This window comes from Garra rufa, chromosome 7 (genome assembly GCF_049309525.1).
Source record: "Garra rufa chromosome 7, GarRuf1.0, whole genome shotgun sequence".
Taxonomy (NCBI): Eukaryota; Metazoa; Chordata; class Actinopteri; order Cypriniformes; family Cyprinidae; genus Garra; species Garra rufa.
The window spans coordinates 9,003,153-9,029,201 of NC_133367.1; the positions used below are offsets into that span (position 1 = coordinate 9,003,153).

Below are 26,049 nucleotides of genomic sequence, written 5' to 3' on the forward strand. Positions count from 1 at the left end.
ACAAGTGTGCAGCGGCTGCTTGAAAGCCATGACGCGTTGCTGTGCGGTTGAGCCTAAAAGCAGAAATAAGCAAGCATTTAAGCTGTGTAATATATTACTCTACTATTATTGTGTTAAATCGCTGGAGTGTTTGTATTTAAATACATTTAAAAGACGTGCAAATGATGTCTTTGATGCAGACGAAGACTGAGCAGTGCATTCAATGTTAGTTAGTTAAGCCTGTGAAAAAAGTCATTTGCACTCAATGTAGGTCTTTAAAATATTCTTCTATATTTATTGTGTGGAATCGCTGGAGTGTTTGTATTAAAATACCTTTAAAAGACGTGCAAATGATGTCTTTGTTAACTGACACATAAATGCAGCCGTGCATCTCCTGTTAGTTAGTTAAGCCTATGAAAAAAGTCATTTGCACCCAATGCAGTTCTTTAAAATATTCTTCTATATTTATTGTGTGCAATCGCTGGAGTGTTTGTATTTACATGCCTTTAAAAGACGTGCAGTCATGTATAATTCTCAGACGGACATCTCGGAGCTCATGTCTTAACACACTGCTGAACACATCGCTCTCTGTATGAAAAAAAAAAAAAACTCACAAACAACTGCATTTAGCTGTTGATATTTTCTAATGGGTGGACTGAATTAAATCGCTGCAATATTGTAATTTTAAAGGCGGTCAAATTCGTGCAAATTATGTCGTTCGTCTCCATGTATACTCGTTGAAGGCAACCTGTATGCGGTGAAGGAAATGCTTAGGGGTTTCAATAAATTCGCTCAAACAGCTGAATTCAGGTCTTGATGTATTCTAATGGGTATTTACAATTAAATGGCTGGAATATTGTAATTTTAAAGGCGTTATTTATATGCATTTTCCACCGAAGTCAAAGTGAAAGTATAGGTCACAGCTCGGTAACATGTTCGTTAGTGAAACATACTGAATAGCTCATTTGCAGCTAATGTTGTTCTTTAAAATATTCTTCTATATTTATTGTGTTGGATCGCTAGAGTGTTTTTGTTTAAATGCTTTTAAAAGACGTGCACTCATGTATAATCATGTATAATATATTCTCTAGTCGGGTAAGTTCCGAGCCTTGAAAGCTCGTCTGTATAACACATTTGCTGAAGACAGTGCTTTAAGTTTGAAATAAAACAGATCACAAAAGGCAGATTTGTTGATGTGTTCTAATGGGTATTTACAAATAAATCGCTGAAATATATTAATTTTAAAGGCGTTCTAATTCGTGCAAATTATGTTGTTTAAGAGCACATACAGAGAGAGTACATGCTGACGGCTTGTATAAGCGCTGAAGGGTGCGAGCTTTTCTTTTACAACAACTACTCACAAACCACTGAATTTAGCTGTTGATATGTTCTAATGGGTATTTAGAGTTAAATCGCTGTAATATTTAAATTTTTAAGGCGGTATTTATTTGTATTTCCACCGTTTTCAGAGTGACTGTAAGTAAGAGGTTTGAATCCCGCCTCTTCAGTCGAGAGGTATTACTGTTAGAGGGCGCATTTTTTCTCAGCCCATGTAATTCATTGGGAAATTTGTCATATTCAAAAATTAATAATAAATCAACTGTACATCTGATCAGTCCAAATAGATATAGCAACTCTTTCGGGACCAGGGCCCAGGTCTCTGCCAAGTTTGGGCCTTGTGGCTTCAAAGGCCTCGGAGGAGTAGGTGTCAGAAATTTCTTTAGCTCATAAGAATAATAAAATATAATAATAACTAGAAGCTAAAGTTCGATGACAAACTTTAAATGTTGGCTTGGAGAGCCAAATTGGGCAGCCTTCGGGCAAAAGGGCCAGCCCAGAACACCATAGTGGATTAATATGTGTATTTTAGGTTAAAACGGCTTGCCATACTGGAATAAGTGATGAGCGCCTGCTTCAAAGCCGCGTCGCGTTGCCGTGCGGTTGAGCCGAGAAGCAGAAATAAGCAAGCATTTAAACTTTTTATTATATGACTGAACTATTATTGTGTTGAATCGCTGGAGTGTTTGTATTAAAATACCTTTAAAAGACGTGCAAATGATGTCTTTGTTAACAGACACATAAATGCAGCCGTGCATCTCATGTTAGTTAGTTAAGCCTATGAAAAACGTCATTTGCACCCAATGCAGGTCTTTAAAATATTCTTCTATATTTATTGTGTTGAATCGCTGGAGTGTTTTTATTTAAATGCCTTTAAAAGACGTGCAGTCATGTATAATTGTCAGTCGGACATGCTCATGTCTAACACACTGCTGAATGCAGCGCTCTCTGTATGAAAACAAAATGCTCACAAACAACTGCATTTAGCTGTTGATATTTTCTAATGGGTGGACTGAATTAAATCGCTGCAATATTGTAATTTTAAAGGCGTTCTAATTCGTGCAAATTATGTCGTTCGTCTCCATATACTCGTTGAAAGCAATCTGTACGCGGTGAAGGAAATGCTTAGGGTTTTGAATAAATTCGCTCAAACAGCTGAATTCAGGTATTGATGTGTTCTAATGGGTATTTACAATTAAATGGCTGGAATATTGGAATTTTAAAGGCGTTATTTATATGCATTTTACACCGAAGTCAAAGTGAAAGTATAGGTCACAGCTCGGTAACATGTTCGTTAGTGAAACCTATTGAATAGCTCATTTGCAGCTAATATAGTTCTTTAAAATATTCTTGTATATTTATTGTGTTGGATCGCTGGAGTGTTTTTATTTAAATGCTTTTAAAAGACGTGCAGTCATGTATAATTCTCAGTCGGGTAAGTTAGCTCCCAGCCGTAAAGCTCGTCTGTATAACACATTTGCTGAAGACAGTGCTTTAACTTTGAAATAAAGCAGATCACAAAAGGTTGATTTGTTGATGTGTTCTAATGGGTATTTACAAATAAATCGCTGAAACATATAAATTTTAAAGGCACTCTAATTCGTGCAATTTATGTTGTTTGTGAGCACATGTAGAGAGAGAGTTGCCTAGTGCTGAAGGCTTGTATAAGCGCTGAAGGGTGCGAGCTTTTCTTTTACAAGAACTACTCACAAACCACTGAATTTAGCTGTTGATATGTTCTAATGGGTATTTAGAGTTAAATCGCTGTAATAATAAAATTTTAAGGCGATATTTATTTGTATTTCCACCGATTTCAGAGTGACTGTAAGTAAGAGGTTTGAGTCCCGCCTCTTCAGTCGAGAGGTATTACTGTTAGAGGGCGCATTTTTTCTCAGCCCATGTAATTCATTGGGAAATTTGTCATATTCAAAAATTAATAATAAATCAACTGTACATCTGATCAGTCCAAATAGATATAGCAACTCTTTCGGGACAAGGGCCCAGGTCTCTGCCAAGTTTGGGCCTTGTGGCTTCAAAGGCCTCGGAGGAGTAGCTGTCAGAAATTTCTTTTGGTCATAAGAATAATAAAATATAATAATAATAATAAGTTTAAATAGCATAACAATATGTTGGCTTCTCCAAGCCAACATAATAATAACTAGAAGCTAAAGTTCGATGACAAACTTTAAATGTTGGCTTGGAGAAGCAAACCGGGCAGCCTTCGGGCAAAAGGGCCAGCCCAGAACACTTAGAGCTCTCTGATTGAATTGTTGCTAGTAAAAATGCTATTACGATAAGTAATGCTTAGTATATTTTAGGTAAAAACAGCTTGCCATAGTGGCTTTATGTGTATTTTAGGTTAAAACGGCTTGCCATACAACAAGTGTGCAGCGCGTGCTTGAAAGCGTTGCTGTGCGGTTGAGCCTAAAAGCATTAATAAGCAAGCATTTAAGCTGTGTAATATATTACTCTACTATTATTGTGTTTAATCGCTGGAGTGTTTGTATTTAAATACCTTTAAAAGACGTGCAAATGATGTCTTTGATGATGCAGATGAAGACTGAGCAGTGCATCTCATGTTAGTTAGTTAAGCCTATGAAAAAAGTAATTTGCACCCAATGCAGGTCTTTAAAATATTCTTCTATATTTATTGTGTTTAATCGCTGGAGTGTTTTTATTTAAATGCCTTTAAAAGACGTGCAGTCATGTATAATTCTCAGTCGGACATCTCGGAGCTCATGTAACACTGCTGAACGCAGCGCTCTCTGTATGAAAACAAAATGCTCACAAACAACTGCATTTAGCTGTTGATATTTTCTAATGGGTGGACTGAATTAAATCGCTGCAATATTGTAATTTTAAAGGCGTTCTAATTCGTGCAAATTATGTCGTTCGTCTCCATGTATAACTTACTCGTTGAAAGCAATCTGTACGCGGTGAAGGAAATGCTTAGGGTTTTCAATAAATTCGCTCAAACAGCTGAATTCAGGTCTTGATGTGTTCTAATGGGTATTTACAATTAAATGGCTGGAATATTGTAATTTTAAAGGCATTATTTATATGCATTTTCCACCGAGTTCAAAGTGAAAGTAAGTCACATCTCGGTAACATGGTCGTTAGTGAAACTGAAAAGCTCATTTGCAGCTAATGTAGTTCTTTAAAATATTCTTGTATATTTATTGTGTTGGATCGCTGGAGTGTTTTTATTTAAATGCTTTTAAAAGACGTGCAGTCATAATTCTCAGTCGGGTAAGTTAGCTCCGAGCCTGAAAGCTCGTCTGTATAACACATTTGCTGAAGACAGTGCTTTAACTTTGAAATAAAACAGATCACAAAAGGCTGATTTGTTGATGTGTTCTAATGGGTATTTACAAATAAATCGCTGAAATATATTAATTTTAAAGGCGTTCTAATTCGTGCAAGTTATGTTGTTTATGAGCACATACAGAGAGAGTTCGTGCTGACGGCTTGTATACTCGCTGAAGGGTGCGAACTTTTCTTTTACAAGAACTACTCACAAACCACTGAACTTAGCTGTTGATATGTTCTAATGGGTTTTTAGAGTTAAATCGCTGTAATATTTACATTTTTAAGGCGGTATTTATTTGTATTTCCACCGATTTCAGAGTGACTGTAAGTAAGAGGTTTGAGTCGCGCCTCTTCAGTCGAGAGGTATTACTGTTAGAGGGCGCATTTTTTCTCAGCCCATGTAATTCATTGGGAAATTTGTCATATTCAAAAATTAATAATAAATCAACTGTACATCTGATCAGTCCAAATAGATATAGCAACTCTTTCGGGACAAGGGCCCAGGTCTCTGCCAAGTTTGGGCCTTGTGGCTTCAAAGGCCTCGGAGGAGTAGCTGTCAGAAATTTCTTTAGGTCATAAGAATAATAATAACTAGAAGCTAAAGTTCGATGACAAACTTTAAATGTTGGCTTGGAGAAGCAAACCGGGCAGCCTTCGGGCAAAAGGGCCAGCCCAGAACACTTAGAGCTCTCTGATTGAATTGTTGCTAGTAAAAATGCTATTACGATAAGTAATGCTTAGTATATTTTAGGCTAAACAGCTTGCCATAGAGGATTTATGTGTATTTTAGGTTAAAACGGCTTGCCATACAACAAGTATGCAGCGCGTGCTTGAAAGCGTTGCTGTGCGGTTGAGCCTAAAAGCAGAAATAAGCAAGCATTTAAGCTGTGTAATATATTACTTTACTATTATTGTGTTTAATCGCTGGAGTGTTTGTATTTAAATACCTTTAAAAGACGTGCAAATTATGTCTTTGATGCAGATGAAGACTGAGCAGTGCATTCAATGTTAGTTAGTTAAGCCAGTGAAAAAAGTCATTTGCACTCAATGTAGGTCTTTAAAATATTCTTCTATATTTATTGTCTGCAATCGCTGGAGTGTTTGTATTTAAATGCCTTTAAAAGACGTGCAGTCATGTATAATTGTCAGTGGGACATCTCGGAGCTCATGTCTTAACACACTGCTGAACACATCGCTCTCTGTATGAAAAAAAAAAAAGCTCACAAACAACTGCATTTAGCTGTTGATATTTTCTAATGGGTGGACTGAATTAAATCGCTGCAATATTGTAATTTTAAAGGCGGTCAAATTCGTGCAAATTATGTCGTTCGTCTCCATGTATACTCGTTGAAGGCAACCTGTATGCGGTGAAGGAAATGCTTAGGGGTTTCAATAAATTCGCTCAAACAGCTGAATTCAGGTCTTGATGTGTTCTAATGGGTATTTACAATTAAATGGCTGGAATATTGTAATTTTAAAGGCGTTATTTATTTGCATTTTCCACCGAAGTCAAAGTGAAAGTATAGGTCACAGCTCGGTAACATGTTCGTTAGTGAAACCTACTGAATAGCTCATTTGCAGCTAATGTTGTTCTTTAAAATATTCTTCTATATTTATTGTGTTGGATCGCTAGAGTGTTTTTATTTAAATGCTTTTAAAAGACGTGCAGTCATAATTCTCAGTCGAGTAAATTAGCTCCGACCCGTGAAAGCTCGTCTGTATAACACATTTGCTGAAGACAGTGCTTTAACTTTGAAATAAAACAGATCACAAAAGGCTGATTTGTTGATGTGTTCTAATGGGTATTTACAAATAAATCGCTGAAATATATTAATTTTAAAGGCGTTCTAATTCGTGCAAATTATGTTGTTTATGAGCACATACAGAGAGAGTACATGCCGACGGCTTGTATAAGCGCTGAAGGGTGCGAACTTTTCTTTTACAAGAACTACTCACAAACCACTGAATTTAGCTGTTGATATGTTCTAATGGGTATTTAGAGTTAAATCGCTGTAATATTTAAATTTTTAAGGCGGTATTTATTTGTATTTCCACCGTTTTCAGAGTGACTGTAAGTAAGAGGTTTGAATCCCGCCTCTTCAGTCGAGAGGTATTACTGTTAGAGGGCGCATTTTTTCTCAGCCCATGTAATTCATTGGGAAATTTGTCATATTCAAAAATTAATAATAAATCAACTGTACATCTGATCAGTCCAAATAGATATAGCAACTCTTTCGGGACAAGGGCCCAGGTCTCTGCCAAGTTTGGGCCTTGTGGCTTCAAAGGCCTCGGAGGAGTAGCTGTCAGAAATTTCTTTAGGTCATAAGAATAATAAAATATAATAATAATAATAATAATAATAATAATAATAAGTTTAAATAGCATAACAATATGTTGGCTTCTCCAAGCCAACATAATAATAAGTTTAAATAGCATAACAATATGTTGGCTTCTCCAAGCCAACATAACTAGAAGCTAAAGTTCGATGACAAACTTTAAATGTTGGCTTGGAGAGCCAAATTGGGCAGCCTTCGGGCAAAAGGGCCAGCCCAGAACACTTAGAGCTCTGTAATTGAATTGTTGCTAGTAAAAATGGCAGTACGACTAGAAATGCTTAGTATATTTTAGGCTAAAACAGCTTGCCATAGAGGATCGTGTGTGGATTTTAGGATAAAACGGCTTGCCATACTAGAATATGTGATGAGCGCCTGCTTCAAAGCCGCGTCGCGTTGCCGTGCGGTTGAGCCGAAAAGCAGAAATAAGCAAGCATTTAACCTTTGTAATATATTACTATACTATTATTGTGTTAAATCGCTGCAGTTTTTGTATTTAAATACCTTTAAAAGACGTGCAAATGATGTCTTTGATGATGCAGACGAAGAACTGAGCAGTGCAAACAGCTCATTTGCACTCAATGCAGCTCTTTAAAATATTCTTCTATATTTATTGTGTGCAATCGCTGGAATGTTTTTATTTGATTACCTTTAAAAGACGTGCAAATGAATTCTTTGTTGACAGACTGATAATGCAGCCTTAAATCTCATGTTCGTTAAAAACCTTTGAAACAGGTCATTTGCATTCAATGCGGCTCTTTAAAATATTTTTCTATATTTATTGTGTGCAATCGCTGGAGTGTTTTTATTTAAATGCCTTTAAAAGACGTGCAAATGATGTATTTGTTGACAGACTGATAATGCAGCCATACATCTCATGTTCGTTAGTAAAACGTTTGAAATAGCTCATTTACACCCAATGTAGCTCTTTAAAATATTCTTCTATATTTATAGTGTACAATCGCTGGAGTGTTTTTATTTAAATGCTTTTAAAAGACGTTCAGTCATTAATAATTCTCAGTCGGGTAAGTTAGCTCCGAGCCGTGAAGCTCGTCTGTGTAACACATTTGCTGAAGACAGTAACGTTACTTCAACTTTGAAATAAAACAGATCACAAACTGATTTAGCTGTTGATGTGTTGTAATGGGTATTTAGAGTTAAATCGCTGTAATATTTTAATTTTAAAGGCGTTCTAATTCGTGCAAATTAGGTCGTTTGTGAGCAGATATACAGAGAGAGTAGGTGCTGAAGCTGTACACGGTGAAGGAATGCTTAGAGTTTTGAATAAATTAGCTCAAATAGCTGAATTCAGGTCTTGATGTGTTCTAATGGGTATTTACAATTAAATCGCTGGAATATTTTAATTTTAAAGGCGTTATTTATTTGCATTTTCCATCGAAGTCAAAGTGGAAGTTGGTCAGAGCTCAGCGATCTCCTGTTGAGTAGAGAGGAATTACTCCTTTAGAGGGCGCTTTTTTTCTCAGCCCATTCAAATCTATGGGACATATTTCCATTCAGTGGAGAGTTCCATTCAGTGGAGAGGTATTGCTCCATTAGAGGGCGAAATTTTAGGAATTTTTAATGTAAAAAAATTAATAATAAATCAACTGTAAATCTGATCAGTCCAAATAGATATAGCAACACTTTCGGGACAAGGGCCCAGGTCTCTGCCAAGTTTGGGGCTTGTAGCCTTAAAGCTCTAGGAGGAGTAGCGTATAGAATTTTAGTCTCAGAAGAATTTTAATAATAATAATAATAATAATAAGTTTAAATAGCATAACAATATGTTGGCTTCTCCAAGCCAACATAATAATAATAAGTTTAAATAGCATAACAATATGTTGGCTTCTCCAAGCCAACATAACTAGAAGCTAAAGTTCGATGACAAACTTTAAATGTTGGCTTGGAGAAGCAAACCGGGCAGCCTTCGGGCAAAAGGTCCAGCCCAGAACACTTAGAGCTCTCTGATTGAATTGTTGCTAGTAAAAATGCTATTACGATAAGTAATGCTTAGTATATTTTAGGTTAAAACAGCTTGCCATAGTGGATTTATGTGTATTTTAGGTTAAAACGGCTTGCCATACAACAAGTGTGCAGCGCGTGCTTGAAAGCGTTGCTGTGCGGTTGAGCCTAAAAGCAGAAATAAGCAAGCATTTAAGCTGTGTAATATATTACTCTACAATTATTGTGTTTAATCGCTGGAGTGTTTGTATTTAAATACCTTTAAAAGACGTGCAAATGATGTCTTTGATGATGAAGATGAAGACTGAGCAGTGCATCTCATGTTAGTTAGTTAAGCCTATGAAAAAAGTAATTTGCACCCAATGCAGGTCTTTAAAATATTCTTCTATATTTATTGTGTTGAATCGCTGGAGTGTTTTTATTTAAATGCCTTTAAAAGACGTGCAGTCATGTATAATTCTCAGTCGGACATCTCGGAGCTCATGTCTAACACAATGCAGCGCTCTCTGTATGAAAAAACAAAATGCAACAACTGCATGTAGCTGTTGATATTTTCTAATGGGTGGACTGAATTAAATCGCTGCAATATTGTAATTTTAAAGGCGTTCTAATTCGTGCAAATTATGTCGTTCGTCTCCATGTATACTCGTTGAAAGCAATCTGTACGCGGTGAAGGAATTGCTTAGGGTTTTCAATAAATTCGCTCAAACAGCTGAATTCAGGTCTTGATGTGTTCTAATGGGTATTTACAATTGAATGGCTGGAATATTGTAATTATAAAGGCATTATTTATATGCATTTTCCACCAAATTCAAAGTGAAAGTAAGTCACAGCTCGGTAACATGTTCGTTAGTGAAACGTATTGAAAAGCTCATTTGCAGCTAATGTAGTTCTTTAAAATATTCTTGTATATTGATTGTGTTGGATCGCTGGAGTGTTTTTATTTAAATGCTTTTAAAAGACGTGCAGTCATGTTTAATTCTCAGTCGAGTAAGTTAGCTCCGAGCCTGAAAGCTTGTCTGTATAACACATTTGCTGAAGACAGTGCTTTAACTTTGAAATAAAACAGATCACAAAAGGCTGATTTGTTGATGTGTTCTAATGGGTATTTACAAATAAATCGCTGAAATATATTAATTTTAAAGGCGTTCTAATTCGTGCAAGTTATGTTGTTTATGAGCACATACAGAGAGAGTTCGTGCTGACGGCTTCTATACTCGCTGAAGGGTGCGAGCTTTTCTTTTACAAGAACTACTCACAAACCACTGAATTTAGCTGTTGATATGTTCTAATGGGTTTTTAGAGTTAAATCGCTGTAATATTTAAATTTTTAAGGCGGTATTTATTTTTATTTCCACCGATTTCAGAGTGACTGTAAGTAAGAGGTTTGAGTCCCGCCTCTTCAGTCGAGAGGTATTACTGTTAGAGGGCGCATTTTTTCATTGGGAAATTTGTCATATTCAAAAATTTATAATAAATCAACTGTACATCTGATCAGTCCAAATAGATATAGCAACTCTTTCGGGACAAGGGCCCAGGTCTCTGCCAAGTTTGGGCCTTGTGGCTTCAAAGGCCTCGGAGGAGTAGCTGTCAGAAATTTCTTTAGGTCATAAGAATAATAATAATAATAAGTTTAAATAGCATAACAATATGTTGGCTTCTCCAAGCCAACATAAGTAGATAAAAAGTTTGTTAGCAAACTTTAAGTTGGCTTGAGAAAGCCTAGCCAATAAGTTTTAAGTAGTTTTGAAAGCTTTTAGTTTAAAGAAAGTTTAAAGGTTTTCAGTTTGAAATAGTTTTAGTTTGATTAATAAAGTTTGAAGATAGATAGGCTAGATAGATATAAATAGTTTGAAAATAGATAGATTTATAGATATAAATAGTTAGAAGATATAAATAGTTTGAATGTGAATAGATGCTAAGGTGTTGCTATGCTGTTGGTAAGGTACCCAGGGTGGTTGCTAAGGTGTTGCTATGTGGTTGCTATGCGGTTGTTAGCATTATTTAAGCAAGACTTGCAAGTCGTTAACATGATTTTTAGCATGACTAACAAGTCGCTAGCATGATTTTAGCATGACTATCAAGTCGCTAGCATGATTTTAGCACGACTAGCAAGTCGCTAGCATGATTTTAGCATTATTTTAGCATGACTAGCAAAGTCGCTAGCATGATTCTAGCATGACTAGCAAGTCGCTAGCATGATATTAGCATGACTAGCAAGTCGCTAGCATGATTTTAGCAAGACTAGCAAGTCGCTAGCATTATTTAAGCAAGACTAGCAAGTCGCTAACATGATTTTTAGCATGACTAGCAAGTCGCTAGCATGATTTTAGCACGACTAGCAAGTCGCTAGCATGATTTTAGCACGACTAGCAAGTCGCTAGCATGATTTTAGCATTATTTTAGCATGACTAGCAAAGTCGCTAACATGATTCTAGCATGACTAGCAAGTCGCTAGCATGATTTTATCAAGACTAGCAAGTCGCTAGCATTATTTAAGCAAGACTAGCAAGTCGCTAACATGATTTTTAGCATGACTAGCAAGTCGCTAGCATGATTTTACCATGACTAACAAGTTGCTAGCATGATTTTAGCATGACTAGCAAGTCGCTAGCATGATTTTAGCATGACTAGCAAGTTGCTAGCATGATTTTAGCACGACTAGCAAGTCGCTAGCATGATTTTAGCATGACTAGCAAGTCGCTAGCATGATTTTAGCATTATTTTAGCATGACTAGCAAAGTCGCTAGCATGATTCTAGCATGACTAGCAAGTCGCTAGCATGATTTTAGCATGACTAGCCAGTCGCTAGCATGATTTTAGCAAGACTAGCAAGTCGCTAGCATGATTTTAAACATGACTAGCAAGTCGCTAGCATGATTTTAAACATGACTAGCAAGTCGCTAGCCTGATTTTAGCATGACTAGTAAGTCGCTAGCATGATTTTAGCATGACTAGCAAGTCGCTAGCATGATTTTATCATTATTTTAACATGACTAACAAGTCGCTAGCATGATTTTAGCATGACTAGCAAGTCGCTAGCATGATTTTAGCATGACTAGCAAGTCGCTAGCATGATTTTAGTATTATTTTAGCATGACTAGCAAAGTCGCTAGCATGATTCTAGCATGACTAGCAAGTCGCTAGCATGATTTTAGCATGACTAGCAAGTCGCTAGCATGATTTTAGCAAGACTAGCAAGTCGCTAGCATGATTTTAAACATGACTAGCAAGTCGCTAGCCTGATTTTAGCATGACTAGCAAGTCGCTAGCATGATTTTAGCATGACTAGCAATTCGCTAGCATGATTTTAACATTATTTTAGCATGACTAGCAAGTCGCTAGCATGATTTTAACATTATTTTAGCATGACTAGCAAGTCGCTAGCATGATTTTAGCACGACTAGCAAGTCGCTAGCATGATTTTAGCACGACTTGCAAGTCGCTAGCATGATTTTAGCACGACTAGCAAGTCGATAGCATGATTTTAGCATGACTAGCAAGTCGATAGCATGATTTTAGCATGACTAGCAAGTCGCTAGCATGATTTTAGCATTATTTTAGCATGACTAGCAAAGTCGCTAGCATGATTCTAGCATGACTAGCAAGTCGCTAGCATGATTTTAGCATGACTAGCAAGTCGCTAGCATGATTTTAGCACGACAAGCAAGTCGCTAGCATGATTTTAGCACGACTAGCAAGTCGCTAGCACGATTTTAGCATTATTTTAGCACGACAAGCAAGTCGCTAGCATGATTTTAGCACGACAAGCAAGTCGCTAGCATGATTTTAACATTACTAGCAAGTCGCTTGCATGATTTTAGCAGATAGATAGATAGATAGATAGATAGATAGATAGATAGATAGATAGATAGATAGATAGATAAAGGTTTGAAGATAGATAGATAGATAGATAGATAGATAGATAGATAGATAGATAGATAGATAGATAAGGTTTGAAGATAGATAGATAGATAGATAGATAGATAGATAGATAGATAGATAGATAGATAGATAGATAGATAGATAGATAGATAGATAAGGTTTGAAGATAGATAAATAGATAGATAGATAGATAGATAGATAGATAGATAGATAGATAGATAGATAGATAGATAGATAGATAGATAGATAGATAGATAGATAAGGTTTGAAGATAGATAGATAGATAGATAGATAGATAGATAGATAGATAGATAGATAAGGTTTGAAGATAGATAGATAGATAGATAGATAGATAGATAGATAGATAGATAGATAGATAGATAGATAGATAGATAGATAGATAGATAGATAGATAAGGTTTGAAGATAGATAGATAGATAGATAGATAGATAGATAGATAGATAGATAGATAGATAGATAGATAGATAGATAGATAGATAGATAAGGTTTGAAGATAGATAGATAGATAGATAGATAGATAGATAGATAGATAGATAGATAGATAGATAGATAGATAGATAGATAGATAGATAGATAAGGTTTGAAGATAGATAGATAGATAGATAGATAGATAGATAGATAGATAGATAGATAGATAGATAGATAGATAGATAGATAGATAGATAGATAAGGTTTGAAGATAGATAGATAGATAGATAGATAGATAGATAGATAGATAGATAGATAGATAGATAGATAGATAGATAGATAGATAGATAGATAGATAGATAGATAGATAAGGTTTGAAAATAGATAGATAGATAGATAGATAGATAGATAGATAGATAGATAGATAGATAGATAGATAGATAGATAGATAGATAAGGTTTGAAAATAGATAGATAGATAGATAGATAGATAGATAGATAGATAGATAGATAGGGTTTGAAGATAGATAGATAGATAGATAGATAGATAGATAGATAGATAGATAGATAGATAGATAGATAGATAGATAGATAGATAGATAGATAGATAGATAGATAGATAGATAGATAAGGTTTGAAGATAGATAGATAGATAGATAGATAGATAGATAGATAGATAGATAGATAGATAGATAGATAGATAGATAGATAGATAGATAGATAGATAGATAGATAGATAGATAAGGTTTGAAGATAGATAGATAGATAGATAGATAGATAGATAGATAGATAAGGTTTGAAGATAGATAGATAGATAGATAGATAGATAGATAGATAGATAGATAGATAGATAGATAGATAGATAGATAGATAGATAGATAGATAGATAAGGTTTGAAGATAGATAGATAGATAGATAGATAGATAGATAGATAGATAGATAGATAGATAGATAGATAGATAGATAAGGTTTGAAGATAGATAGATAGATAGATAGATAGATAGATAGATAGATAGATAGATAGATAGATAGATAGATAGATAGATAGATAGATAGATAGATAGATAGATAAGGTTTGAAAATAGATAGATAGATAGATAGATAGATAGATAGATAGATAGATAGATAGATAGATAGATAGATAGGGTTTGAAGATAGATAGATAGATAGATAGATAGATAGATAGATAGATAGATAGATAGATAGATAGATAGATAGATAGATAGATAGATAGATAGATAGATAGATAGATAAGGTTTGAAAATAGATAGATAGATAGATAGATAGATAGATAGATAGATAGATAGATAGATAGATAGATAGATAGATAGATAAGGTTTGAAGATAGATAGATAGATAGATAGATAGATAGATAGATAGATAGATAGATAGATAGATAGATAGATAGATAGATAGATAGATAGATAGATAGATAAGGTTTGAAGATAGATAGATAGATAGATAGATAGATAGATAGATAGATAGATAGATAGATAGATAGATAGATAGATAGATAGATAGATAGATAGATAGATAGATAGATAGATAGATAGATAGTTTAAAGCTTAATTGAGTATCAATGGCTTCTAGCAGTTTACATTAAACATAGTTCAAACAGACATGGACTTTTGGTCAATGAAAGTCTATAGGACCTTTTTATGATTTTTAATATTAATTTTTAAGAAAACCATAACTCAAACCAGTCTGAAAAGATATAGCAATCTAAGTCTGAACAGTATGAAGATCTGACCCGAGTTTGGAGTATGTAGCTTGAACGGTCTAGGAGGAGTTAGTGTCTAAAAATTTTTCGGTAAAAAAAATAAGAAGAAGAAGAAGAAGAAGAAGAATAAGTTTAAATAGCATAACAGTATGTTGGCTTCTCCAAGCCAACATAATAAGTTTAAATAGGATTTCAGTAAGTTGGCTTTCTCAAGCCAACTTAATAAATAAAAGACAAAAGAACAAAATTTAACCAATTCCACATCCATATTTGGTCCAAATTTTATAATCAGTAATTAATATTTGTAAAACACTGCCCAGTAACCAATTTGTTTGCTATAAATCTAAACATTTAGAAAATATTTTCCAACCTGGAAGATTGCAGGGAGTTTGTCTGTGAAATTCTTGTGGTTCCTGTTAATCTGGACGTCTGAATCTAATGTTTCACATTGCAGCCTGTTAAAATGGTGAATAAAATGAAATGTGGTTAAAGTAAAATTTTAGAAAAATATCTTGTTATTTTTTAATCAAACACAAAGAGCAAGCATCAGCTGTTAAAGAGAAGGTTTTATTGAAGTACAAATTTAGGTAAAAACTGGATACTATAAAGGATCCTATATCTCTGTCCTATAAAGGAGAGAACTAATAATGCAAAGAACAGGACAAAAAAAAACAGTATTACAGGAGTTCTTCAGTCTAATTTGAAATGGTTTAATGCTGCAAATAGTAATTAAGTAGATGTTTCCATCGTGGATGCCTCTTTGTTGCTGCTTGTGTGTAATTGTATTACTGAAAAGTAGCTGCAGACCAACTTCAATAAAAAGGAAAGCAGATATTATGATCTGTGATTTATTGTTTTATTTAGTTAATTTCTATCACAAATATCCCAGTGGAAAAATCAGCTAGTGCCATACAATACAAAACACATGAAATACCTTTCAGTAGCTGATGGTGTTTCCTCACTGAACTCCGGTGGGTTACCTTTTGACCAGTCACTCTTCACAGACACAGAGCTGAACACATGAGAGCCTGATCTTACACTAAAGACACAAAGATGAAAGGAGCTTTTTTAAACTTTATTTAATACAATCAATTTGACAAATTTTAAAAAGAAAGTACAATATATACCCCAATGCAAAATGAGAAAAGTATAAGTCCCCTTCCATCCCAGTACAGAAAATGTCAGTGTCCAAACTCTCTTCTGTAACAGCAGCAGCATCCTCATGTAACACACGAGTTTGATTTCTACTCTGTCTGCATCTAATGTTGTGCCACTGGAGCATTCACCTACATTCACCTCAGTCCCAATAGTCTCACTTCTCCCACCTTCCTCATTTATATCTTCCCTAGCAATAGAGGCACTGACCCCAGCTTCAACACCCATCCTTTCATTATTTACAGTTTCAGCATCATTATCTTTCTCAGCACATACACTTCTAATGTGGTCCTCCCATTATATCAGAGGAAACAAAAACCAACTAATCAAACTCAAACTCATCTACATCATACTTCAAGACCACTTAAACCTGTCATCTAAAACAAACCACAGTGATTTACAGTCAAGCGGGATTTAAAGCTCTACAAGCAAGAGTTTCATCTTTAATGAATGGGAAAGTTGGATTATATATATATATATATATATATATATATATATATATATATAAGGCATCCTGTATAACAATGGCATTCCGTACAAGACTATTTACTTTTTCAATACTGGGAAGGAAAATAACAAGAGTGCTGTTGATAATATGCTAACGAAACCAACAACCTCTCCAACAGCCAAAACACACTGTTCCCGTGAAACATCATTTATTTCCATTATGTACTGTATCTACGTGACAAATGGTCCAAACTCACACGATCTGAAGACAAATGCTGGATAGCGGCGATCTACTTTCCCAACACAAACTCTCTCTAATCTGCAGTGCTGGCCCATTCAACAGACGCTCGCCTAGGGCCCTGTCTTCAGCTACAGTCATAGCCTTTGTCTATATTAGGGATTTCCTATAACGTCATATTGTATATTCATGAAATTAATATCTGCACTTCAGTCAAGGCATTTCTGGATCAGTGTTTTCTGTTAGATCAAATAAATCACTTTGACCTTTGAAACTCTGAAGATCTTACACAAACAGATACATTACACACTAAAGGAAAATGAAAACATAAAAAAGCATCATATGACCCCTTTAAATCAAGTGTGCAGTCTGAATATACATTTATGACCTGAAAACAAAATCATTAATGTGGAATAATTTACTCAAGTATCTACAAACCCAGTGCTGAACAGTGACTGTAAACTGGGTTAAGATTGTAAATTAGGATTCTGATTTTCAGTTCTCAAATATTTTTCATCTATTGGCTACTTTTTTTTTTAATTAGGAAGTAATGAAGCTCTGAAGTTCTGCAAAGCATTTGTAAACACAAAGCAACATTTGTTAGGGTTTTCCTTTTTTACAGCAAACATGTGAAAGTCCAGCAGTGTTTAAAACGATTGTGTCAGTCTTACCTCTGTTTGTGTGAGAGACTCATCTCAGACGGAGAGTCCTTTCCTCGCTCCTCTGACATACTGCAGATAAACTGCTCAACACTGGGATCTTTGTGTCTCTGAAGACGATCAGATGCTCATCATGACCTGAACATGACAATGTAGCACTGACATCAATATCAGGATAGTTCAGAGGAACAAATGAAGAAGAATGATCAAACAATGAATATAAAAAGCATGTAACTGGTGTCATAATCTCCTCAGATCACTCACAAAACCGTTTTTTTTTTTTTTTTTTTTTACATGCACATTACTATGCAGCAACTTCAGGAACATACATTCCGGAAAGACAGGTTTGACCACAGAATACTCTCGGTCTCACCGATATAAAGTTGGTTCGATGTTTGACGTTTGTCAGAGATTCAGCCTTGGAAATCTTCAATAGTTCTTTAACGATTGAGCACAATGACGAGAAACATACTGCGTTCTAACTGTTTCCAAATGTAGAAGAGAACACACAGTATGTTTTATTTGTATTAATCTGCCTTTACGTATTGTAACTGATGGAGCTTATTAATGTAATAGTGCAGGATAGGGACCGTCTGCAAAGTGCAAAGCGCAGAGCAAAAAGCACAATTATTTCATCTAAATGTTTCAGTTGTGAAATGTATAAAACATAAATCTCAAATTGAAGGGGTGTGTCTTATTACTGATTCATAAAAGGACATTTAGATATATGTTTTATTCACAGATCTATCGCACAACAAAAGTTATTGAAATGAAACCATTGAGAAAAAGCTTGTAAAGCATGACAAATATTGTGCAGTTTACCGCCCCCTAGAGGAAGATACTGAACTTGTTTTAACCAAATTTGACATTCAGGAGTTTAAATAAATTAATTGTAGAATGCACACAGCTTGATATGTAAACTCCAGGTGGTGTGTCTTGTTACTTGTTCAAAGATCAATATTTACAGCCATCTTTCACGATCAAATGTAAATCAGCATGTAAGCTATTGAATTGAATTTGAATCTGTTAACACATTCATTTTTGAAACATACAGTTTTGCCAGCTCAATTTCAAAGGCTGTGTCTTGTTACTGGTTCATGGACAAACAATTAAATGTTGGTTTTATTCACAAAGCTAAAACACACCACATGATATTAAAATATAAACGACTAGGTCAATCAGTGTAAAGTACATACGTTCTTCCATCTTAACTTCAAAGAATGTGTCTTATTACTGATTCCTAGAAGAACATTTTGGTGGTGGTTTTAGTCATGTAACTATAATAGAACACAAACTATTGAACATGAAAGCAATACATAATTTAGTTAAAAAATAAATCCAAGCTTCTGTCTCAGCTTCAAAGTCTGTCTTGTTACAGATTTCATAAAGAACATTTTGCAGTAGTTTTCATTGTCAAAAGTGATGCAGAAATCATGCTATTGAAACAAAAAAAAATCGCTTGCGAAACCTTCCAAAGAGTGTCCTGTATTACTGCCCCCTAGAGGATTCACATTCAAACTTATAAATTAATTTAAAATCAGTACAGTCTTCTATCCTAACTGCAATGGGTGTTTTTTACTGGTTTCTAGAAAAACACATTGATGGTGGATTTAGTCACAGACCTATAAAAGAACACATACTATTGAGAATTAAACCAATGCATGAAGTAGTTTAAAATAAATAGTTTGACATTCAAACTTATAAATTTATTTCAATTCAATACAGTATTTTATTTCAACTTCAAAAAGTGTGTCTTGTTTTTGATTCCCAAATTAACATTTCAATTCAGGTTTTACTGTATGTATGTAACTAAATGTTATTTTTTTTTTCTTGAGTAGTTAAACTGTCGACTATTCTTAAACATATTAACATCTACATTCTATAAACATCTCCAGGTCTTACAAACTCTTTGGGTAAATTGAAACAATTTTGGGAATTTTGTCTTCTGGGAAACATATAGTTTTTTCTTTCTTTCTTTTTTTCTGAAGCTTCTGACATAATTCAGCTATTACTTTGTGTTGTGGACTAAATGTAAACATCTTTATGCAAAATGTCTTACTTTAGGACTTTAGAACAGTTCTAAAAAATAAAATGCATTTTGTGTGATCCCTCTTATTTTGGTTTAAAAAAACTAATAAAATAAAAACATTTAGCAGATTCTGCAAGGGTTATGTAAACTTTTGATCACAACTGTGTATATTCATAGAACTGTAAGTCAGACTAAGTCCTAGCAGCAGTGAAGTCAAATAAACCCTTTGTACTCTACGACAGCCAGCAAATTGTCACCTTAGAATTATAAGGTTCTATCTGACATTTTTGTCAAAATTGAGTTATTTACATATTCTTATTCTGTGACCACTTATTCACATTAGGTGATGTTTCTTTTGTAAGTGGAGTACATTTTGGGACACTTTTTAGAAAACAAAAATGGTTCTATCTACAGAAGTCTATGGAAAGCAAAATCTTTGAATCTCAATACCTCAAAAGTGCTTGGAATGCAGACAGAACCTTATAATTCTAAGGTGACAAAATGTTTATATTTATTTACTGTTTAACAACTGTTACTTAGAATTAAAAAAAATATTAAATGTTACCTTACAAAATAAACAATTTAAATAAATAAATACATTAATTAATTAATTAATAAAAAAATAAAAAAATCAGTAATTCTCATTTTTCACGTTTGTCAGTTGCACTCATCCAATAATTTTAATTATTGAACATGATTTTTTGACTAAAACCAACATTAAAATATTCTTCCAGAAACCAGTAACAAGACACAGCTTTTGAAGTTGTGATGGAAAACTGCATGCAATTAAATTAATTTATAAAATAGTTTGAATGTCAAACTCAGTCAAAAATGCCAATAGTGTTATTCCCGCATCACTTTTGACAATGAAAACTACTGCAAAATGTTCTTTATAAAATCTATAACAAGACAAAGCCTTTGAAACGGGGAAGAAAGATTGTATTTATTTTAAACACAATTATGTATTGCTTCATTTTCAGTAGTATGTCCCAGCTAGAAATGTTTCATATTCTGGAAATGTTTCCAAGTTTTATTTTAGTTCCCAAACATTCTCCTAAAAGGTAGGATCGCATTCCCTAACAACATTCTCCAAAAGTTTATTGATAACATTGTTAGAACATTATCCTCTAACATTCTAATAAAGATTTGCATCACACTAGATGTGGACTTCCATTGCTCAGATGTCAAATTTTGGTTGAAAGTGAAAACTCAATCTTAGTTTGATGTCAAGCTCCAGCGTCATTAAATAACTCCAAAAACAGCATCACCAGCTTCACTTATTAGAAACCAGAATGGCTTTATTTTTATTTAAGTTTATTGAAATGAACAGAGGTTTAGATGTTGATTGAAAGTAATGGTTTGGTTTGATGTCACCATTAGGGTGAAAAGTGTTTGCTTTAGTTGGCCAATTTGACTCTTTTATTTGTCTTTCTTGGTGGCTGTAACTGTGTTTGTTATTGCAAAAACAGCGAGAGAAAATGTGATCAGATAATGCTGAATACTTGCTAGGGATGCACCGATCCGAATCGGCCGATATTGCTTGCACATTTTATCATTAAATCCGGTTCTGTAATCAGCGGTAAATGCCATCAGGTGCATGATTTTACGTTGAGCCGTATATACTACACACAGCCGTTGTTCACTGACGAGCTGCGCACATTCACACTGATAATGAATATGGATTTGCGCAGCTCGTCGGTAAACAACGGCTGTGTGTAGTATATACGGCTCAACGTGAAATCATGCACCTGATGGCATTTACCGCTGATTACAGAACCGGCTTTACTGACAAAACGCGCAAGCATTATCGGCCGATTCGGATCGGTGCATCCCTAATACTTGCTGATGTTAACAATATCATCACATACTGATCTGATCACATCTAGAGTTCAATCTCTGCTATTAAAATTATATATAAAAAAGCATCCATCACAAAATCCTGTATTTTTACAACACACCATTCATGAATCTTTTTAAGCTTCTAAATGCTTCGACACAAACATCAAGAATCAGTGTATGAATCTCAACAATGGTGACATGCTTCATGCTGCAATGCATTCTGGGAGCCCTGGATGAGTTTTGTATGATGGAGCCAGAATACATTGCAGCATGAAGTGTGTCACCATTGTTGAGCTCCATACATTGATACCTGATGTTTGTAACAAATAGATTTGATTATTTTTAAATCACTGAAAATTTTTTATTAACATTCTGCTGAACCTCTGTCTTCAGAACTATCAAGTTACCACAATGTGCAAGCATGTCAGATTACCTAAAAATCAGATCACTACCATCGGACCATATTTTCTCATGCTGCTTTTGCCATAACACTCATGACTACAGCAACTACAGAAAAATATCGAAAAGCAAAGAGTCAATTTTGATCAACTAAAGCAAACACTTCTCACCATAATGGTAACATCAAATCAAACTATTACTTTCAAACTGACATCAAAATTTAAACCTCTGTTAAACTCAATAAGAGCTTTTGTAAACAAAGTTTGGGTTTTTACTTTTGACCAAACATTTGACTTCAGGGGTCCGTTCTTCGTACCTCGCTAACTAAGTTAGCTGGATTTGATTGTTGACGATTTGGCGTGATCTTGGATCGCTCGGTTCTTCGAAGCTCATCCGGGACTTGCTGTCATAGCAACAGGTGCGCAAGCTTAAACCTGCTTCGGAGCAGGTTTATTTCATGTAAACAGGATTTAGGCTGCGCTCCTGGCGGGTTATGATTGGTTGAAATGGCGAGGTCACATCTGATTAGTTAAAGAGCACAACTGACGCGGACTGACTCATGTGGGAAAAGAAAACATATATATATTGAATAAACACTGTACTTTTTAAACTTGTTATTCATGAAAGAATCATGGGGGGGGGGGGGGGGGATCACAGGTCCCAAAAAATATTTGGTATTGATATGGTTGATATTATCCAACATTGATCATTCTAATAATAAATCAGCATATTAGAATGATTTCTGAAGGATCATGTGACACTTAAGACTGGAGTAACAGCTGATAAAAGTTCAGCTTTTCATCACAGGAATAAATTCTATTTTAAAGTATGTTAAAATATATATATAAAAACATTATTTTATATTGTAAAAACAATTTGCAATATTATTGTTTTTTCTGTATTTTTAATCAAATAAATGCAGTCTTGATGAGCATAAGAGACTTCTTTAAAGACTATTACAAGTCTTACTGACCCCAAACTTTTGAACGGTAGTGTATAAAAAAATAAAAATACAAATAAAATAACATATCAAGGAAAAAACATGAAACATGGGCAGCATTAACTCTTTTTTAATTTGTTCACTACTTTTTGCCAGCCCTCTCTCCTTGCTTTTCCAGCCTTAGCAGTGTTCCCTTTTGTTTTAATCAAACTCTGAAACTCCTGAAATCCCTCAATCAAGAGTTCTTGCTCTGCTGCAGAAAAATACTGAGCGCGCTCCTTCGACATGTTCGCCAACCAATCAAAGAGTTGCCGATCAATGTTTCTACTATCGATACGTAGCCCCTTTTAAGCCACCCAGTGATCTCAAATAACTTCATCCAGCTATACTAATCATCAACAACAGGTGCGTTCGGAGAACCGGAATAGCGAGCTCATAGTTAGCGCGATGATTTGATCTTGGATGTGTCATTTGATCTTGGATGTAGTAAGCGAGGTATGGAGAACGGACCCCTGAGCAACATTTGAATCTGCATCCAATATCCAATGTGAAGGTTCCCACTGAAATCAATTAAAATGTTAGATAATAATTGCTATTAATAAACATTTGTAGAATGTTTTCAGAGAATGTTATTCTACCTTCTATGAGAATATTCTGGGAACGAAAATGAAACTTGCCACTGAAAACATTAGCCGAACATTATTACATTATTATTACAACAATAACATTCCTAGCTGGGCTGCTCTGTTCTAGTTCTGGGGCTAAAACCACCACCAAAATGTTTGATAATCTGTCACAAGACACACCTTTTAATGCTGTGATATAAAACTGTGTGTCATAAATATTTCTGTTTATTTGTTTAATATTTTAGATTGATTTTCAAATTCAAGTCAATACAATGGCAAAACAACACTTTTTCCAGCTTTGACTGAATTGTTGAATTTCTATGGCACGTGTTCTGTTATAGTTCTGTGACCAAAACAAATAAAAAAAATGTTCTTATAAAAACTGATATAAGACACACCATGAAGGTGATACAGAAGTGTGTTTATTTTGAAAAAAATTATTTGTTGGTTTATTTGAATACCAACTTTTTTGGTGTCATAGCTCTGTGAATACAATGAACATTAAGATGTTCTCACAAGGAGCTGGAATAACCACTGGAGTATGGAATGATAATGTTAATTAATATTGTTTTGCCTTTATTAATTTTATTTATTTAATAATAGTAATAATATATAACCACAATCACATATCTTGTTTACAATATTCCTTATTGAAATGCAAGTGAGCACTATAAGTGTTTGTCTTTATATCTTTTAAAGACATTGGTGCACAAATTGCCCTTGTTTTGTTAACTAAAAAAAAAAAAAAAAAAAAAAAAACATTCCGATGGAAACCTTTAATGGTTTTATCCTTTTGTAGACGGTCCCTAGCTGAGCTAAACACGAGCTCACCGCTGCTAGAGACTTTATGCGTTACAACATATCGATGAGGATTCAAACAAATAAACTGTCAGCTGTGTTAAGTTCTAGGTTTTAATATTTTACAAATAAGCTCATTGTTATACAGTTAAACTCATCCACTAAGGATCTATTGACGTTTTTCGCGGCTGAATATCTGTCAAACATCCAAAATCAAACGTCGAACCAACTTTATATCTGTAAGTTACAACTGAACAAATCACACTTAAATAAAGCTATGAAATCCGTTCCTCATTCTCCTAAATAACTGTAATCGTGAAAGTATTCAAACTTACTTGCAATAGTTCAGATGATCTTGTGCTGTAGGAACAGAATCCGGAAGTCTTTAAAACACTTTCGGTTTGTGATCGCTGTTAAACACCTGTGCGATCAACACGATTGATGTTTGTCACATGATACACTCCATCAAAGTCCAGTTAACAACAGATCTAGTGCATTACTGCCACCAACTGGACAGGAATATAATGCACAGACACACCTGCTTTCTCCTCTCCATTTAATGCAGAAAATATTTATTTAGCAATTATTTATAATAAACTTTTAGTTTCTACATACAAATAGAAAATGCCCAGTTATTAAAAAAGACAAAACAGCACTTTACCTTATATTTAGAGCTAAAATTATTATTATTATAATTTTATCATTGTACAATCAAAAATGAAGTTATAATTTATGTATTTTAAATCCTGCATTTAAGGAAATATTACTGACTAATGAATTTAGAGTCTTTATAATTTATGGCTTTCTGTACTCTTATTCAACATTTATAACACTGTTTTTGTGATTTAAGTCTAAATGACAAACACCACAGCTGTCTTATTGACTCTCAATGTAGTTTATTCTCTGATATTTTGAGCTCATCTATTCATTCCTGTCTTTACCACTGTCCTCAAAATCCTGCATCAGAATATGAATAACAAAAGGAAAGCGGATAAACAAAGCACAGCTACAAGAACTAAAACTGATCAGTCAAAATGTGTCTGCAGGGGTTAAACTGGGATTTGTTATGTGGGGGGCTCTATGGGGTCAGGCTTTTAGTTTTGGACTTTTGAAATCTTCAGTCAACTCTCCTTAATGAGAAATGGAAACAAACCAGATTTCTCTGAGGATGGACTATGTTTAGGGTGCGATAATCAAAGCTGAAATTCTTAATATAGTCTAAATGACAATAACAGCACATAATAAATAATTATACAAAACCATTAGTAAACTGTGAATGATGTTAAAAACGAGAACAGAACAGTGTTGTTAGTCTTAAAATGTTGAATTACATTGGCACTGTTGTGCGTCAGGTGTCCCGAGTTCGAGTCCCAGCTCACAGACCTATAGGAACAAACACTCGTAATGAAGAAGTCATGAGTGTCTGCTATTGTCCAAGTGCACACATACAGCAGTGAGGAGTGAACACAACTCACACACAAACCCTGAACACACACCTGGAGAAAGAAGAAAAGTTAAATATCTTTGATATTCATATCGTCATAATGCATTCAAAATATATATATATATATATATATATATATATATATATATATATATATATGTTATTGTTTACAAGTCTGAGTTGTGATAGTTAAATTCAACAAGAAAAAGACAAAAAACAAGAGAGATTTAAGAGAGAGATAATGTCAAAGGTGCAGAACGAGATCACGACAAACTTCATCAACCTTTCCAACTTCATCGTTTGAAGTACCTTTATTCGTTTTATTATATTTACTATGTTGTTAAAGTGTTTGTAAAACATCAGTGTCAGCATTAAACATTGTTCTCGACATGCAAATATATCTACTGTTAGAGTTTTTAATGCCAGTAAAATGTACACTTGTGTGTTTTGACCTGGTTTTGAAAGTCATAATTAAGTAATGTAGTGTCTCTGGCCAAGCTTATTATTTTAAAGCAAGTTTG

The 26,049-nt window shown here is 34.4% G+C and overlaps 2 protein-coding genes across 2 annotated transcripts in view; one reads left to right on the plus strand and one right to left on the minus strand.

Moving 5' to 3' along the window:
• Positions 1-17,524, minus strand: part of LOC141338837 (protein NLRC3-like) — a 30,395-nt gene extending 12,871 nt beyond the window's left edge. The window contains exons 1-3 of the mRNA XM_073844453.1: positions 17,466-17,524; positions 15,889-16,017; positions 15,325-15,409 (exon numbers count right to left, since the gene is read on the minus strand). Of these exons, the coding sequence (XP_073700554.1) occupies positions 15,325-15,409; positions 15,889-16,017; positions 17,466-17,524 (273 nt within the window). The remainder of the gene's footprint in view (positions 1-15,324; positions 15,410-15,888; positions 16,018-17,465) is intronic.
• LOC141337909 (uncharacterized) overlaps positions 1-26,049 on the plus strand; it is an 831,413-nt gene that overhangs the window by 508,622 nt on the left and 296,742 nt on the right. The window lies entirely within an intron of this gene.